Below are 18,988 nucleotides of genomic sequence, written 5' to 3'. Positions count from 1 at the left end.
GTGATGCTCTCGCAGCACTCAAGATGTCATTTTATTTGCTAACAGAGAGACCTGCGTTGCAAGGGCAGAAGACCTGTGCACAGTCCCTACCTGCAACTCCCAGGGGAGTGGGATGTTACTCAGAAGTCACTGCTAACCACCTAAATCCTCTGCTAGTGCATGACAGCACCCTGCGAGAATGCTGAGCAGACCAGAGAGCATTTGCAGCCCTTCCTCACCTGTCCTGTCTGACAATGACATCCCTCAGATAGAGTGGCTAAGAGGGAAGCTCTGCCAGGAGAGGAGTACTACGCACTGAAAGAAAATCCTAAACCACAGGCTTAGCTGCCATGCCCATAAAATCCTGCATTTGTCACCTTTTGTCCCAGACACCATTTAATACGTCAGCAGCAGAATTACATCGGCAGGCTGTGCCCCATCCACACTGTGATACCACAGCCAGGATGCCTTCCCGGAGCAGCCGCACTCGCCTGCCTCCAGCCGGCTCCCGGAGGCTCCTGCTCTTACCCTGGGTGACCCAGCTCCTTGCAACCCCACTGCTGAACAGCGCAGGGTGTTAAAGTAAACCAGAGATCACGTCTCTGGTCCTCACTGCACCAGAGCACAGCTGGCAGTGGTTCAGTAGCTGTTATGTGAGCAAGAAGATGAGAAACATGGGAGCCGTCCTTCCCTTCCTGCCTGGATGGCAACCAAAGTGGATTCTCCAGGGGCTAGAAAGTTCAAGGCTCGCTGCTGGCCATCTTCTCCTCGGCAACAGCACTTTGTTCAGCTGTCTCTTTTCATAAACTTGGAAGAAATTTCTCCCCATCACTGAAAACTGGTAGAACACAGCCCTCCATGCAAAGGTTGTTAGGTACAAACAGAGGCAGAGAGCACAATCACACAAATCTTGTTTCTTAGGAAACCAGATTAAAAAAGAAGGGGAAAAAAAGAGAAACCCACTGACAACCTACAATGCTATTGCTTTTGTTCAGAAGTAGCATAACAAATATCCATCATAACCACTTGTCTTTGCAAGCTGATTTAGAGATTGAAAATAGGAAGGAGACATGACCCGAGGCATCACAGAATCAAATTCCATCAGCACAATAACTCCAAACTAGATCTCCGCCTGGACACATTTGCCTTTGCTTTTTATTTGCTGCTTTTTCACAGGGCTTGGCTTTTCTTTTTTCCCCCCCTAGTCACCGTCACAGCAAACAGACACTGAAACCTTTCCAGCTGTAAAGGGTTCCTTGGCAGAGCCCCACGAACGCTGCTGTAACAGCTTCACATGTCCCAGCAGCAGCAGGGACCAAAGCGTAGGGCAGGGACCTCTGCTCTGGGAGCCAGCTTCACATCCCGACGGGGTCTCCTCCTTGGAGGGAGCACTGAGTCACAGACTTGGTGCTGAAAGTTCAGTTTGCTCAGTGTAATACATTCCCTGCATCCGCTGATGTAAGTCAGCACACTTTCACAGCCCTCCACGGCACTGCATTTGTTCACAGCAATGAAGGATAAAGCTCTTTGAAGCACTCTCTCATCTTTAATGGAGGGTAAAAAAACCCACAAAGTAAATATAACCCATCTACATTTTTCCCAAATGTGGTGATCAGCTTTTTTTCTTGAGAGTTTTTCCTAATTCTAGGCCAGATCCAAAACTCATTAAAGCAACAGAAATCTTTCCTTTTGTTTTTAGAGGAGCTAGATTCAGTTCCTGGTACCTATAAACTCTGCCTTTTCAAAGAGAGCTAGCAAAGGGCCCCATGCCTCAGCAAGAATCAGGAATCACACTCTGAATTATACTCCAAAATAAAAATATTCTGCTTTCTTTAAAGTTTTGCTCCTTTTTATTGCAGCACACTAGCTTAAAGAAAATAAAGCAGACAGCAACACCCTGGCCTCATGCTAAAACACTGCACGCGTGAATCAGTTATTAGGGGCTGCTCACTAAAGGCCAACCCAAGGGCTGATTTCCTCCAATTATCTGCTACTGCTTTTCACCACTGAGACAAAAACAACCCTCCAGAGCTAAATTTGGGGAAAAAATAAACACACAGAAGAGGTCCTTCCCAACTATCAGAATCGCAATTGCTTCTACTAACTGCTGGTAACAGGCAATTGCATTAGGTATTCCCTCCGGGGGGTCGGGGGGCATTGCTGCAACACAGCCTCGAACGGGAACGATAAGCAGAGCAGCATGGAAGTTATCTCAGCGCTGGGAGAGCACGTGGGTCAGACGCACCGGGAGGCCTGGGGAGCTAAGCAACCATTAGCCAGTTACGCAATTGGCTACTATTTCTCTGAAGCTTTAAAAAAAAAAAATCTGCCAGCTCCTGGGCTGTTTTAATGTCTTGGAAAAGGGGAGGTCTATCCATCATGGCTTGCTCTCCTGGAAAACGCAACCTCGGACACCTGGAAGGATTAGGGGTGACAGCCCGTCTGCGTGCAACTGCAGCTGGGAAAGGGGGAAAGCTCCCACTGCCTCAGCCGAAAGGGTAGCAAGCACATGAAATACAGACTTTAGCGTTACAGCCTTTTGGCAGCAGTGCAGCCATCTGCCCTTTCTTCTCCCATATGCTGACATTCACTGCAATAAAACGCAGGCAGACACTGCTAATGCTCTCGCTCTGGTCCCATCTCTCCATCCACTGTAGCACTCCACATACCTCCCAGGATCAGCTTCACAGCCCCAGGGTCCTTGCTGAGATCCGATTCAGACCCTGCCTCAATCCCCACAACAGGAGGATCAGAACGAACCAAAGAGCGTGTCCCTGCAACGCTGGCAGTAATGGGGTCTGCACACCCTGTCCCTCTTCGGGTAGCGAGGATGAAACAGAATTGCCCAGGCATGGGAGTCACTCTCAGGCTGCAGTAGCTTTGAAGTGTTTGCTTAGATTAGAAAAAGAAATGGAGATTAAGCGGGGATTAACTAACACACACCAGGCTAATCTGGACACAGGCTTTCACTTTTAGCTTTGATTTGACCAGCTAAATCTACGCCCACAGCGTTAATCTACATTCAAAACATGGAAAAGAATGCAGTAGGCAACACTAACCCAAACCCAGCTCTCTCCTGCTGAACTGTGACAACCGCGCTGCCCGCCCTGGGCAGCCCGCAGCGCAGTGTGGGGATTCCCAGCACAAAAGGGCAGCGCCAAAACATAAAGATTACAATTTTCAAAGAAAAGTATTTTCAGCTGGAAATAAATGCGATGTAATGTGTTCCCCACTCTGTGCCACTGGTCCTGGCACTGCCTACGCTGGTGGGACAGACAGCACATCAGTTTTTACAGAACAAAACCGTCTTGCTGCAGGGCACGGGAGGGAGGACTCGGAGGGCAGCGGAGAAAAGGAGCCAACAGAAACAGCAACCGCTCCGGTGTGGCGGGTGAGTCAGCTTGGAAAGCACAGGGGATGGAAGGAATTGTGGTTCCTTTGCTCGGCCAGTTCTAGGGCACCTTGTCCAGATTTTTGTCTCATCTCTTCCATCCTTCATTTCAAGATATTTCTCCTGCAATTTCATTCCTGCTGGAAGTATGGAACGGCTAACAAATACTAATAGGCATGCAACTCCCACCCGGTCCCTCCAACCTGGTATGTCACTTGTAAATCCAAGAGTCAGGGAGGAAAAGCTAGCTGGGGAGTAGCAGGGAATGAGCATGCTTTACACCTCCACGGCATATTCTTATTCTCCTTTGTGCCAAGGCCAACAGCTCTGTGCACTGGGACAGGGAGCAGCACATGAGTCTGGCTGGGTGCTCTGGTGGGCCCGTTTTCACCCACGTGAGGCCACTCCGTCACAGCAGCGAAAGCAGGACCCCTCTCACCAAACACAGTACAGAGCAGCAGCTGAAGCGCAGGGCTGGACCGGCAGGGCTGTGTCGAGGGTGGCTGGGTTTGGGCTCAACAGCACTGCAACCATCCAGCTCTGCTCAGCACATACCCACCCTGGGATCTACAAGAAACTCTGCTCAAAGCTGTTTCCACAAGCCTTCAGGCACAGCCACATGCAGCAAGGCAGCTTTCCTTTCGCCAGCTGCCCACCTCCTGCTCTCAGCCTGAGCAAGACTTGCCACAGGGCAAGCCCAGGGACACGAGCACATCTCCACAAGCAGATTTTGCAGGAATCCCAGCTGGGATGGTTAGGATTCGCCTGCCTCTGAAAGGGGAGGGACAGACACGTAGCCTTCAGCATAAGAAGCTTTTTTGAATCTGAAATCCTCCAACTCTGGCTTCAGCTCAGCAAAGGATTTAAAAGCCCAGACTTGTCTTCTGCCCTGCATCCCACACCTCATAACATGACAGCAAGGTCCCATTTGGTGTACAGGGAGGGATCCTGCAAGGGGGTAAGATGCAGGGGAGCCAGGCACTGCCTAGCTGGGCCACGCTGTTCAGCATCTTTCTGATCAATGCCCCCCTTTCCTTACAAAACATGCCTGCTCGTTCCAGGCCGATCTTCCAATGCACAGCAGGTGCTGAATACCACCACCCACACGCCTCTAATTTCAGGTGACCTGCTTCATAGCTAGAAAATGTCAAGACAAATCAGCGATACACTTCTGCAGCCTGCCTCCAAGATCCCTGCCTGTTATATAAGGCAGCCCACCCAATTTCCCTCCCGCTCGGCACTGCACACAAACAGGCACGCAGGCAGCAGTGCGTTGCTCCATCCCCAGCGCAGAGGCTCGATTCCTTGCATGCCACCCGAATCAGAAATGTATATGCTAAAAGCAGCAAGGCAGGGGGACCTAGCTCTCAGGGGTGCAAAAGGGAACGAGGAACAGCGATGGCAGTGAGGAGCAGAGGAGAGAGACACTTACATAATACTTGTCATCGTTCTCATTGTAGGCCAGTTTCACAACACCATAGGAACCCTAAAAATAAACACAAATTGCACAGTCAGTTCAGCAGCTTCACTTTGTCTCCTTGCAGCTCAAGGCTGGTAGACCATGGCCTTGCATGGGGGGGGGGGGGGGGGGGGGGAAGACACCTTCAAGGCCCCAGGCCATGCCTAGCCTCGAGCAAAGTCCGCAGGTGACGTGATCCCGCAGTAAGATCGTACTTTTGGCAGCTCTGTTGGAGGCACGGGGCATTTGAGCATTAACAATGTCTGGAGTAGGTAAGCATTAGCCCATCACCTCCTGCCCTGAGCCAAAGCCACCGTGTGTGTCTTAAACGTGGATGGGGAGAAGACAGAATAATTTTCAAGCAGATTTTGTTCTGCAAGCTTGGAAATTCTGCATGGACATCTTTCCTATACTTCTGTGCAAGACCACTTTCAGCAGGAAGCCTCTCCATTTCTTGACAGCAAATGGACTTCAGTGAGGACCAGCTGCCTACTTTCCTCCAACCGCCTCTTGCCCGGGCAGATGCAGGCCTGGATCACTGTTGTATCCACAGCTCCAGTGACAGCCTGAAGCCAAACTCCATTCAAACCACTGTTTTTTCCAGTTCTGTGTCAACACTATACATTTTATGCAAGCGAGACGTGACACCATGGGTAGGTATCATCCCTGACAGATGCCTGATGAATAAATGACTGGGACGAACACTACAGCCTTCAAAACATTTCTCTTGACTTCACTGAGAGCTGGAACAAAAGTCCAGGTCTCAGAGGAGACTGACAAGCCATCTGGCTGATCCAGAAGCACAGCAGGTCCAGCAGACCCTCCACCAACCTCAGGGTGCCGATCTGCTTGCTGTGACCCACAGGGAAGGAGGCAGGGGCAAATCCACCCAAGAGAAGGCCTTATACTCTCCTTAAATCATACCTAAGCCAACGACAAAAGCCATAAGTGGGACTGAAGCTGTGTGAGAGTTTCAGATAACAATCTGCCGTACCACCAGCAGCGGTATCTCCAGCCTTACACCCTGACTGCCGGCAGCCAAGCACACAGCCCACTGAGCACACGGGAAGGGTGCCTCCTCCCACAGCCCAGGGCGTCTCGATTTGGAGTCTGAGCTAATGAAACTTTTGGTGAAGGTCTTTGCAGCTCAGGGTGCAGTCCCTTCTGACTGCAATGTTCCGACTGCAAAGGTAGGTACATCTTCCAGACAGCACCGTCGCTCGTGGACCCATCTGCAATGGTGGCAGACGTCCAAATGTGCAGGTGTCTGAACTGCTCACCAGCCCAGACCTCTAAATAACTTTGGAGGAATCTCTTCTGAATCATTCTGCAGCTTTTAAACGTGGACTAGAATTAAACTAGCATTTAATTCACAGACATAAAACCATAAACTAGCCCTGACGGGGACCAAACACCTGCCCTGATCTTTTTTTTGTTTTCTTTCCTTGTTAGGTTATATTAATGCATCAAAGGCTCTTAGTGTTACATTTGGCAAGCAAACACCTTGGAAGGGAGCCAGCTTAACCACCTTCAGAGGGAAGGAAAATAAATTTAGATTTCAGAGGAAGTAGCTCCACTTTGACCTTGAACAAAACTTGCTCAGACTAATAAGGCAAAAAACAAACACAAAAACCCAAAACAAACACAAATCGCAAGGAGTCTTGGCCAGTAAGATTCCTTGGGCTAGCACAGTCTTTCCACCCGTACTCGAGTGTGTGCATGCAGGTTGCTTGTGACAAACACGAGCTCCAGTAACATACCTTGCCTATTTCGCTCTGCAGCTTGTACTGGTTTAATTGCACGCAGTCCTGCAGATCAAAAGGAGAACATAATTAGAGTATTGGTAAAAGGAAATGACTGAGTTTGGATCGGTGTCAAGTAGAGGCAGAGTGCTAAATAATGAAAGACTAAGTCTTATTTAAACCCGTATATGTTACACTATAAGCACTGCATTTTTTTTGACAGCCCAGGACAAAGCAATTACAGGCTGAATTCTGACTCTGGTTGTGCTGGCGTAACGCCAGAGGCCCCTCCACCCCAATTCCCCAGCATCACTCCAGGTTCAGCCAGGTGAGCCTGACAGCAGCCCCTGGCCTCTTTGCATGGACTGTCTGCATCCGACTGTGCTCAATTCCAAGCAGAAAAACACCCGACCCCAGCTCCACAGGACTCTCATAGCCCGGCAGCTCCCAGCACCCAGGCACCCACACCAGTCCCAGGGTCGCAGCGTGAGCCTGTGCCCATCCCAGCATCAGCCTGGCAAAGACAGGGACCCTCTGCGGGCCATGAGTGAAGGCTGGGGCTGCACCCAGAGGAACCCTCACCTGGACCACGGGCTGCTCTTTGAGGAGAGCACACAGAGCCAAGCTCCTTTGCAATGCAACACAAACAATATGGATTCCCTTCAGCTGATACAGCATTTGCCAAAATAAATCACCCCTAAGCAGGCCTGATCTCCGTTTGCACGCTATTCAGCACTGAAACCCCAAGGGGTGGAAGGGTGGTGGATGCAGAGCCCCAGCAAGCTATGACAAGGGTGTAATGATGGGGTGCTGAGTTACTCGACAGACCGGGAGCCACACAGGGAGTGATGGTGGCCCCAGGTGTCAACTGCTGGAAGCCAAGGTAGAACAGAAGAGCCATGCAGTGATCTGACGCTAAGTCCACCGTTTCCTTTAGTATTGTACTACCTAACGGAAAACACTTTCTTCCACAGCAGCAGCAAAATCTCCATGGCTGCATTTCACTTGGAGCTGACCCCTCCACCCTCATTAATTACAAGAAGAAAATCCCAGACACCACAGAAGCCTGGGGGCTCAAGACCATGAGCTCAGGGCGAGTGCCGTGCACTGCCCGCACCAGGCTCTCCCTGCGGCTGCCCAGGAGCACCCAGGGGACCTGCCCGGCTCAGCCACTGCGACGGGGTCTGTGGGAGGACAACACGCACCTTACTGCAATGCAAAGCTCCTGGCAAAGAGTTCGAGTGCTCTTGTGGGGATATCTGCAGTGCCTGCACTGGGGAGTGCAGGCTGCAGTGGCTTTTGCCTTGGTCCTGACTTAACAGACAGTACTTAACTATGTTGCAGGGGAGGGGACAGCCCCAAATTTGGTGGGGTGAAGGAAGGGGGCAGTTTCCAACCACAGCACATGGTGTGGGCTGAGCCTTAGACAGGACATGCTTCCCCAGACAGTATTTTCAAACACAGTATTTCTCCCTGAGATTGCCAAGCGCTAAAGCAGGCTGGAAATTCACTTCCAACCTCTGCACTGGGCACTTCTTTGAGAACAAAGCTGATATAAAACATGCAGGCAGGTAGATTAGCCTTTCCATAAACCTCAAAATAGCCCTGCAATCTACAGAAGCAGTGCCAGGACAGGAAAGCAGTGCCAGGTGCCTTCAGTCCGTCCGTAAGAACAGGGGGTGTTATGGTCCCGTCCCCATGCAGCATCCTCCCTGAAAGCCACACTCCTGCCTCTCGGGATGCATTAGAGCACTGATGCGGTAGATGATAATTTTGACATTTCCCCATCACCAACCAGAAAACACTCCTAATGCAAGCAATCATCACAGCGAAGGAAAGTAAAGGAATGAAAAATCAAACTGATGACTTTTTAAGCTTGCAAGCAGTGGCTTGTCAGGAATACAAGGAATGATTTAAATCTTGATCTTGTTTCCAGTGAAGGAAGATTTTTCCACCACCCTGACAGGGAGGAAGGGCCAACTGTGAGTAATGGGGCCATAGACATGCATTAACTCTGCTGCTAGCAAAGCACATGTCTTTCCAAAGACAAAAACCAATCCATCAGAACTAGGAGCAGCAAGAGAGGAGAGAGCATGACCCAGCAAAAGCCAAGATGCAAAGCATAAGACTACCAAAACATATGGGAAAAAAAAAATCCCATTGAATTTTGTAGAAAAGACTTCCCTCCCCAAAGGAGGGGGCAGCACACAGGAACCCAAGGTACAGACACGCGGAGGACAAATTCCCCTGAAAACCCCATGTCAGCAGATTCACTTCCCAGCATAAGGCTGTGCTTTGCATCACAGTGATTTTCACAAATTAAGCAGGAACAGTTTTCTGTTCATGTCTCCTGCCCTGGCTTTCCCCAAGCTCAGCTTCGCACCCCTCGCCTTGCACTGTGCAAAACTGCAGTGCTGCAGCGATGGGGAAACGCTCACGAGGGTGGCTGAGACAGGCAGGAAAAGCGACCACCCCTCTGAAAGCCTCCAGCCACCTCAGTACCTCCTGCTCTTCAAACCAGCAAGTTTCCAACACCCCGGTCCGGTTAACAGGCCTCCTCCCCTGAGTAGGGATTACTTGCACAAGTAAGGGCAGGCTTTTACATGTGGCCATATACCCTTTGGTCTGCACTCGGTATCTTGTTTCAAGCCAAGGTAGCCTCTCTAAAGCACAGAGTTTGCTGCTTCTCCTCGAAAACCCTGTCCCGGGAGCCACGGTGGCATTTTTTCCCTCCCACCTGAAGAAGCAGAGTCCTTCATGCGGGACATAATCCATCCAGCTCCCTTACAGAGCACTAATATTTAGTGCAGCTGAGGAGGGACTATGCCTGCTCCCTGTGTCCGAGGCACCAATTCCTTTGACTCTGATCATCACCTTCCCACCATCCCTCTTACCTCTGTCTAGAAATTACCACTTTTATCCCACACCAGACCGGTCTTTTTCTGCTGTTAAATGGAGCTTGCGAGCAATGCCAGGACAGCTGCCTTTGGGTGATGGGTTTTTCAAAAAGGATTGATAAATACTGGGACAGGAACACCCAGAGAGGGTCCAAGGGAAGGGCAATGATGGAGTCTGGGCTGCAGGTCTGCAGCACAGCCTTTGAGAGTTTCTGCTCGCTATCACCGCATCCCTACCCGATCCACACCTCCAGCACTCTCCGCTCAGATAATTACCAGTGAGAAGCACTATCATCTTAGCTTCTGTGGTGCTTCGAGCACTTGAGCCGAACACAGCAAAAAATCAAACCAGATTATAGGTGCTTTCTACCTTTTTTTTTTTGCTTGTAGAAGGACCATAATTCACAGCTCAAGCAACTCCTGACACGTGTCGCTGCAGACTGGCAGGGTTGTTATGTTATTATTTGGTTCTCCTGCAGGAAGTGGGATAATTGTACTATTCCTTTATCAGAGCAAAACACCTATTTTTGGGCCAAGTGTTTCTTAAAGATAACATTGTACAATCCTCTTGATTTCATCAGGCCAATGTATTTGCAACTGCTGCTGATAAATACAAACAGAACAAGAACCTTAATGAGATCCTTTAATGAAAAGCTGTCAGCAAATTAGACTGCTGTGTCCATCCAAGTGTGCAGTAATTGTTCTGCCTTAAAAAACAAGATGCCCCATTTGTTAACATGTCCAAGGTATTACTCAAGAGAGGGAGGGGGGGAATAAATGCCACAGAAAGAAAAAAATTGATCAAAAATCATAAAGCACAGCTAAGTCTAGAGTCCAGGCCCAATTCCATAAATCCAATGCTGCCACCGCTGTGTGACAGAAACCCCAAGAAACTGAGGATTGAGCCTTTGCTGTCTGGGGGGACACTGGGATGGGAAGGAAGAGCCAGAGCTGGTTTCCAAAGTAAGACATTTCAGAAAATAATCAGACTGCTACATACATTCATATATAATGGAGAATTTTGCCCCCTAAAAGAAGCCAAATTCACCAATCTGAAAAGAATTATAAGTTTCAGCAATTCAGAGATACACTTTAAAGAGAAGCATGGGAAAGAAAATTGGGAACTAAAAGCCAGTAATGAAGACAACACCGGTTTAAACTCACCCCATCTGGAAGAGGAAGTGAAAGCAGTTCTAAAAAACCAGACAAAATTAAAATAAAAGCCAGAAAAGGGGTATTAGGGGCAGCAATGAATACAAATTAGAAAGTTGTCCAGGGACAGCAAAGGACACACAGGAAGCCCAGAGCTTATGGAGGTAAGAAAAAAACCCCAGATTTTTAAACAACATCCAGAAACAAGTGCAAATTTGGAAGCCCAGCACCATGACTGGGTGCTGGCAGAAGCACTGGCCACGGCTGGGCAGAAAGTGCAATGCTGAGGCTCAGCACTGCTGTCTGGGCTCACCCACCCAAGACCCTGAAGCTGGATACAGGAGCTCGGGCACCCACTGGGTCCCTAAGGCATCATTTGGGAAGTGGACAGAAGACTAAAAGGGGGCTGGGACCAGTGGGACGAAGGCAGCCCCCTTCCAGCCCCTTTGCAACTGCAACTTGGGCTTTCTCCTTCCCTCAAACCTTGCCCTTAGACAAGTTGGAAATGTAACTTTAAATAAAAGTTAATTAATCCATGGAAAAGAAATTAGCAATGCTTGTGGGGGATTCTTCTTTGAAGAAATGTTTTCCAACTATCTTTGATCTTTTCAAGAGAGCTCTAGTTTGAGCACCACACTAAGACCTCTAGAAGAAATTAGTTTGGGGGACATGTGGGGCTGGAAGGGGAAGCTCTCCAGCCCGCGCTGCGTAGGGGCTCAGTCTCCACCACTGCCCTGGTCCCACCTGGGTTTACCTTTGTGCACAGCAAGGAAATCACGACCTCGTGAAGAAAACCAGGCAGCTCCCAGAGACTGGAGGACCATGAGACCTGGAGCAGCCCAGCACTGAAGTACTGCCTCTCACAGCTCTTGACACCAGTTGCTTCAAACTATTTGGCCAAACAAGCAAGAGGCCCATGATAAAGATGTGGAAAGCCAAGGAAAGAAAGGACAAAGAAGTAACTTATTTTCCATGCCTCTGGGATAAGCCATTGACATCAAGTGTAGGAAAATTCTCTTTGTCAGGTTGTCCTCCTCCCTGCATGCTCGGGCTAGCAGCAGCACCGAGAAGGGAAAACGCACTGGCCCGACTCATCCTTTCCACTCCTGCTAAAGCACACACGGCCCCAGCCCACCACCATGCCGCGCAGGGCCGCCCAGGCAGCAGGGAGCTGGAACGACCTCCTGCTGGTCCCAGAGGATGGAGGAACCATGCGGACACCAAGGCTGGAAGAACCAGGCTGCCAGGGAGTGGGTGGATGCAGGGGAGAGAAAGGGAACATGTGAAAGAAAAAAGGACGATTCAGCCAGAGGAGACTGGAGAAGAGAAAATATAAAGCAATTAACTGTGCTGGCAGGTCTGGGGAGAAAGCCTGGACAAAGACATCTTTTATTGTTCTTCTAGCCACTCTCCAAGTGAGATTTTTCTTGGCTACTTAAAAAGGTTGGCTTGGGATGGCAGAATGAAAAAAAAAAAAAAAGCATTGCATTTTCAAATGTTATTTTCCAACAAGCAGCACCTCTACCCTTTCACAGATACAAGTCTGCCATTTTAGGTGGGACAAACTCTGTCAAACACAGTGACAAGATGCCAATCAGTCTGTACGAACATGTTCACAGAGTCTTCCCCTGGTCCATACAAGCACCTGAGCATCATCCGTGCAGCAAAGCAGAAGCTGCTTTTAGCAGCCATCTCCTCTCGCCATGCTGCCAGCACCAAGCAGGAGCTGGGAATGTCACATCAACAGAGGCAATGTGGGCAAAGTGACCTAAACTCTGGGGCCTGTGCCTCAACTCTGCAGAATTATGTACCCTTAATAGCTTCAGCTTCATCGCTCCTGTGCCACAGCTAAAGTTAAAGCCATTCCCTTCTTAGAGTGAAGCACTGATGGGAAGCAAAGGCAGCAGAAAACCCACCAGCCTAGCAGGCACTCCTACTGGAGAAGGCAGTGCTGAAAGGACCTTCCAAGCCATGGTCCACGAAAAATCTAAGAGGGGAGGGGTACAAGCAGGGAATTGGCCTGTTTTGAAAATTACAGATCAATTTTGATAGAGACATGACAAATCAGGTTAATTAAGTACACAGTAACACTGTCAGGAGAGCAGAACAGGTTACTTCTCTTGCAGAGTTAATACTGCAGATCCAGACTTGTCAGCAGTGGCTGCAAGACACCACCAGCTGCCAACTCTTTGTCCCAGGGTAATTAGCTAATGGGTGGCTCTGGTCAGTTGATCAGGGACTACCTCTGTGCAAGACAACAAGCCCTGGCTCTGCTGCAGCCCTGCCAGCCCAGGAACCATTGTCTTCCTCAGTAAGAGACCCAAGAAATCCTGCTCAGAAGGCAGGTGTTTGGGGTATCAGACCCGGGGATGGGGCGGTACGATTCACTGCCCACTCGCAGCACCATGTGAAGCCTCCCGCAGCGTCACAGGCTCAGCTTCGGCTCTTGGCCCCCTGATTCCTGAATAAAAGTTTTCTTCCCAGCCTGTGAACAAGTATTAAACCACCATTAAAAAGCTCAGCAGCATCTCTCTAACTGTACACGATTCTTCCATCATTCAGCAGAGAACAACAGAAAATTCACCTCTGCTGTATCCCGATATCCAGTCTCCTCATAGCACATCTCTCCATTGTTTCTCCAGATAAGTCGAGGATACAGAACTGCTGACAGCAAGGCAGCGAGCCACCACTCCTGCTATCACTGGAGAGGGAAAGCAGATTTAATCCTAGATTGCTATTAGCGTAACACAGGAAATGTTGATATGCAGCCCCATCCATCGCAGCTCCTGACAGACAGCGCCTGCACATGTGCCGCTGATAAAGCCCAAATGCTCGTGAGCTTCATCTTCATTTTTGCACCGACTGTAACTCACTCGGGCAGCAGCTGCAAGCTGGAGCGATGGATGTTGTGCCACCCAGAAGGCACTGACTGATGCTGGATACTCAATGCAAGGAGAAAGAAGCAACTCTGAAATGGCTTTAAGCAGATGAGAGACACGGACTCGAGTACAAATGTGCAGCTTGCCTAAAACAAGATGTGTCAAAGACTGCTTTGCAGGGAGACCAGGGGCACTGCTGTGATCAGTGAGCTGGATCTTGTCAGAGTGACCTACCAGCCTCCCTGCTCACTGAGGGTCTGTGTATCAAAATGATCAACAGACTATACAACAGCAGCTGCTGCTAAGTACACAGTGATTGTATTTCTCATCACAGGGTTATTTTATCCCCCATGGGACCAAAAGCATCAAAACAGAGTCCCCTGTAACTCTTACAAGCCCTGCCCTTACCTCCTGGCTCTGCTCAGTCTTCCCTGTCCACATGCAAGGCTCTGCTAATTGCTTACAGCAAACGTAGTAAGCAAATGCATGCAACAACATAAGATCTGTTCTCCATTTCTTTGAGTTCCCTGCTGTATCTCGGTTAGCTGTAAGCTTGTATTTGGACTGCCAGTGTCTCTTCACAGCCATGAACACAACCACCCTGCAACAACCGCTTAGCAGCAACTGGCAGCTCATACGCAGGCTGCTGGAGTTGGGCTGCACACAGGCTGCACACTCGCCCTGCTGCCACACACCTAACACTTATTTCTCACTATTCAGTTGCCAGCCTCAAACTTTATCCTATAAACAAGCATCATCTTCCTAGTCCTTTTGCTGTTCCTTACAGGACACAGACACTGTCCCTATAAGCTGGGAAGAAGCAGCACGGCTCCCGAGAGCACAGCTGCAAGGGCGAGCACCCACCTCCAAATGCACACAGCTCTTGCCGGGCTCCCTTCCCCCTCCTGCTACAGCAATTCTCCATTAACATGAATGATGTTTTCCAATGAGCACGGCTTTGTTAAGCATCTGGGCTGGGCTCTAAATAGTTATATCAAAGGGACCATTAAAAATGCAGCACTGCGCAACGGACTGCTGTAAGCGCAGCAAAATGAAGGGCTCTGCATCTGCATTTCAAACTAAGTATTTCCTACCCCAAGGCAGTAGCTATTGCTCCCCAAGATGCAGATGCTGTGGAAGAGGACAGAGTATTTTGAATTTGCTTGTAGGTGGGAATGCGCTAGTCACACTTGACTGCAGTTACTTTGAAACAGATTTCGGACAAGCCCCACTCCTGGCACAGTCGAAGTACTGCAGGATGGGAGAGCTGGCACACAAGTCACGTCCGCTTCCAAGAACTGGCTCCTCTCCCCTCCCCATCTCCCTTATTAAAGCATACGGCTGCTGTCAAAGAAGCTGCAATCTCTGCAGTGCACCTTCTGCAGATATCCTCATATCGGCCGGGGATGCCGCGACCCATTTCACAGCTAACATGACTTGCAGAACTTCCCAGAGGACAATGGCTGATTTGCTCACGCACAGCACCCGTCCTCTCAGATGTGCTAGGGGAAAACACCCACTTTTCAGGAGGGAAACACTAAGCCACACAGATGTTAAGCTCTAGGTCACTTGGACATACACTGGCAAAAGTCTAAACTCCAGTGATCTGCGTCCCTTATGACACAGGGTGGGACCACAGCGGGATTTAGGCATCACAGCTGGGAGCACCACATTGGCACAGTGGCACTGGCAGAGCCACATTCAGCACCATGCTCCCCATCGGCTGGGTGAGGAAGAGTCAGATGGGCGCTACACCTGAGCCCCCAGCTGCTGTCTCTGTCCCGCTTCAGCGCCAGGGCACAGCAGCAGAGGTGAATTCACTGCGTGAGCATCACTGTACTGCCAGCCCTAGAGGAAAAAGAGATTGAAAATGCCCATGGAAAGAGCCTGTCCCTCACTAGAACAAGGTTCATGGTCACAAAATGAACCCGAGGCTTCTCCTGGGCTCACCTCCCACAGCACCAGGGCAGGAGATGCAGCCCTCCCTGAAGGGTAAGGCCAGCAGGTCCATGCCACCACCGCTCCTCTCTCCAGCACGCCACCTCCTCTCTGTTACAGCACCTCTGAGCAAGACCGCGGAGTGTGGCACCCACCAACATCTCCCACCAATTCCCCAAGAACAGAAACACAAGACAAACATGACTGGGAAACAAATTCAGTCCAGAGAAAAATGGCGGGAGATGGAAAACTTGTTTTCTTTTCCACAAATAGCAGATAAAAATTTCAGGAAAAGGCACAGCCTGGGCTTGGGGGATAATTCAGGAAGGAGTCTGTGTTTTTTCCCAAACCAGCTGCCAGTCCTGCTGAAACAATGTTCCCTCTCGGGTACTCTAGACAGCCCATTCCCTACTTAAAATCCTTCCCCAGCCAGTAGGATTTTACAAAACATTTTGGCTTCAAGAAACAGCCATTTACACCACCTTCCTCATGCCTGGCTTTCAAAGAAACCCCTGCTGCACACCCCTTCATGGGCATTGCTGCAGGCTCAACATCTTCGGCACAACACCAGGCAGCGTGGTCCGAACAGCCCCTCTCCCTGCTCTCTGTCCTCCCCATGACAGCACATCACAGCACAGGGAATTGCAACCAGCAGCCACTTCCATCGATACACTTGACTGCTAACAGAGTGTTACACCTCGGGGACAGGTCTGAGCCCAGGTCTGGTACCAGGAAAGCAGCCGCAAGATGAACAGCAGGAATACCCGCAGCCACCCAGAGACACTCCTCTGAAGGAGAGGAGGGTGACAGCCCTCACTTACCACTGCTGTTACAAATGCTTTAAAGACAAAGGAAAATCCTGACAGGAGTAGGAAACACCAGTGCATTTAAGCTCTTCATAAAATTAAATCATGCCTTCAATAATGCCAAAACACAATAGGAGATACATAATCTCCAGAAGCTTAAATCCATAAAATACCATCAGCAAAGCTGCTGCGACTGATAAACTCCTGAAGGGCACACACAGCAGGGACACGAAAGTAAAGCCATTTGGTTGCAGCCCTTTCTCTGAACAGCCTGACAGGCCTTCTGCGTGCTACCGCTACACAACAGGGGTCCCGGCCCCTCAACAGGACTGTACCAGGCAGGTGAGGGCTGAAGGGGCCAAATGTCAGGACCAGGGTTACACCCAACAGAGGTCTGGGGGGTGGAAGCAGAGGTGTTCAGCCATTCCAAGCTAATACAATCCCTGGTTTCAGGGATTGTTTTTCCCCCTTAGAAAACACAGTGCTTTCAGATCTACAGCTCCAAAAGACTGAAGACTCCCATTACCAGTTAAGAAAGACTTACCTTACCTCGACACCACAATTATAGGGGAGAACATGCCTACCTCAGCATCTGATATGGAGACCCGATTGGACTCTATCGTTGGTCTCCTCATTATACGTGGCGATGGCCCTGTGGCATAAGGACCATAACCTGGCGTGTTGCTAGAAGCCAAATAACCTCCCGATGATCTTTCCTGAAGAGACAACTTCCTACTTGATAGGACGGGTCTAGTGAGAGGTCTCTTGGGAACGTGCCTCCAGTGAGCATCTTCTGACCGTTGGGAAGGCAGAAGTTCATTCATTCCCATGTCACTGTTGACCCCATTTCTTTGGATGTCTTTTATGTTATCAGAAAAGACTGTGTCATTTTCTTCAGTGTTGTCTTCACCATTTCGGTCACTTCTGTCTGGGCCAACAGCCACATCTATGGCTGCTACCCGCTCTGCCAGTTCAGTCTGTGTGTCCTTGCAGCACGTGTCTGTGCCTCCATCCATGGCATTTGTTGGAGAGTCCCCCATCGCTGCGTCCAGCTCGTATGATCTCAGGTGGCACTGCAGAGAGCTGCGATGCTAGCACTCACAGACAGCATGTGGCATGAAGGAATCTCTCCATGAAATACCTAAAAGGAAACACAAACAGAGGTAAACTGAATAATAATGTTCACTCAACACAAACATAACCAAGACACCCATCTCTGGCTTCTTCCAACATAAAAGAAAGTGAAGTCAAAACACTGGCAGGCTGTAAACAAGTTGCAAACACTCAGAGGGAAATGCAAACCAAGTTGCCAACACTCAGAAGCAAAGGCAAACCCAAGCATCGAGCTAGATACAAAAGCGATAAAGATGAGATTTTATCTGATGTGCAACAAGTGACACAGCTAAAGAGAACTTCCCCCTCTGTAGCTAGACTAACAGTCAACCAGAGCTTTCAATAAAGGGAGAAGTACAGCTTCTTAACAAGCAGAGGGTAAAGGGTCAAACTTTCAACCTCTTAAATTCTTATTTATAGGGTACACGATTTTGGTATGTATCCAAACCCAATGTGTATAACAACAAATCCACAGACATTTAGGGCTTCACAGTAGTCTCTCTGTTGCCCTGTAGGGCCCTAGAGAGTGTCACAGAATGGCCTGGAAGCCAAGCCATGGCTGGTGAATTCCACACTCAGTTATTTGCAATGTAGTCAACAGCAAAGGCAGAATTTAAGAGCAAGTCTGGTTCCAGGGTTGCCCCTGGCCCCCCACAGTTGCAGCCTGTGTGCAAAAACACGTTAACCTTGCTACCCACCATGTATAAAAGCTATCTTGAGTTGCAAATCAGCAACGCTTAATGATTACCAGCATGTGGGAATCAGCTTTTCCTTTGGAAAAGACCTACAGAACACAAAAATGCAATACAAAGCTAAAACTGCTGAATAAAATCGCTGTTTCCTGGATGCTAATTTCAGCCTCAATTTAAAACAGATTTCAGTCTTCCCAGCACGGTCCAGAGCAGGAAATGATCCTCTGCAGCACGTGGCTGTCATCCCTTAATCACCTCTGAAGATGCAGTGCTGCAGGATGCATCATCTCATCCCTCTGCCCAGTTTCTGGGGACAGTGGGGAAGAACTTAGTTTTAGTCACAGCATCCTGGACTGCACCCAGTGAATTTCAGTGTAGGTTTAACTCTGAAATATCGCAGCCTTTGGTTCTCTACATGCAAAGCAGGTTGTGCATAAAAATCCCTGCAAGCCAGGTGACACTTGCATCACCCTGTTTTCACATTGGCTACGTTTAATTTACGTGAGGAAGGGTGGGGGTGAGCAAGTTCAAAAAGCCCCATCCATCATCAGCCTGGCAACACACGACACCCTCGCCAAGGAGCACGGAGCAAAGGTCGAGGCTGGCTCGAAACTGCCTGACAACACTCAGTTAAACACACTACAGCTGAACTCTGCTGCAAAAAGAGATGACCTCCTGAGTCCCCCGCAGAAGTGCAGCAGCCAAGCTCAAGCAATCTTCTCTATCAATAAGGAAACTAGAGAAAGATCTCAATGGCAGCTTCACCCTAGGTCGCATGCCAGTCACTGGGGACACGTGCTGGGCACTCAGTGTCACAGAAAGGAACCATCCAAATCCACCACGTTCCTCCTCGCAGCCCGCTGTTCATCTCCTTCCCCTCCTTCTCCACCCGGATATAATCTTCCCCCCTCTCCTGCCTTTTCTGCAGGCTTGTTTGAAA

At 49.5% G+C, this 18,988-nt stretch overlaps 1 protein-coding gene across 1 annotated transcript in view; it reads right to left on the bottom strand.

Annotated features, from left to right (window-relative positions):
* The window catches only part of CAMKK1 (calcium/calmodulin dependent protein kinase kinase 1), a gene marked incomplete at both ends in the record, with an annotated part of 60,354 nt that extends 43,071 nt beyond the window's left edge, over positions 1–17,283 (bottom strand). The window contains 3 exons of the mRNA XM_082328091.1: positions 4,803–4,856; positions 6,590–6,637; positions 16,828–17,283. Of these exons, the coding sequence (XP_082184217.1) occupies positions 4,803–4,856; positions 6,590–6,637; positions 16,828–17,283 (558 nt within the window). The remainder of the gene's footprint in view (positions 1–4,802; positions 4,857–6,589; positions 6,638–16,827) is intronic.
* Positions 17,284–18,988: the final 1,705 nt, after the last annotated feature.

The sequence above is a fragment of the Platalea leucorodia genome, assembly GCF_965183815.1.
Source record: "Platalea leucorodia genome assembly, chromosome: 16".
Taxonomy (NCBI): Eukaryota; Metazoa; Chordata; class Aves; order Pelecaniformes; family Threskiornithidae; genus Platalea; species Platalea leucorodia.
Note: the sequence above shows the minus strand (reverse complement) of the source record. Positions and strands in the feature narration are given on the sequence as shown.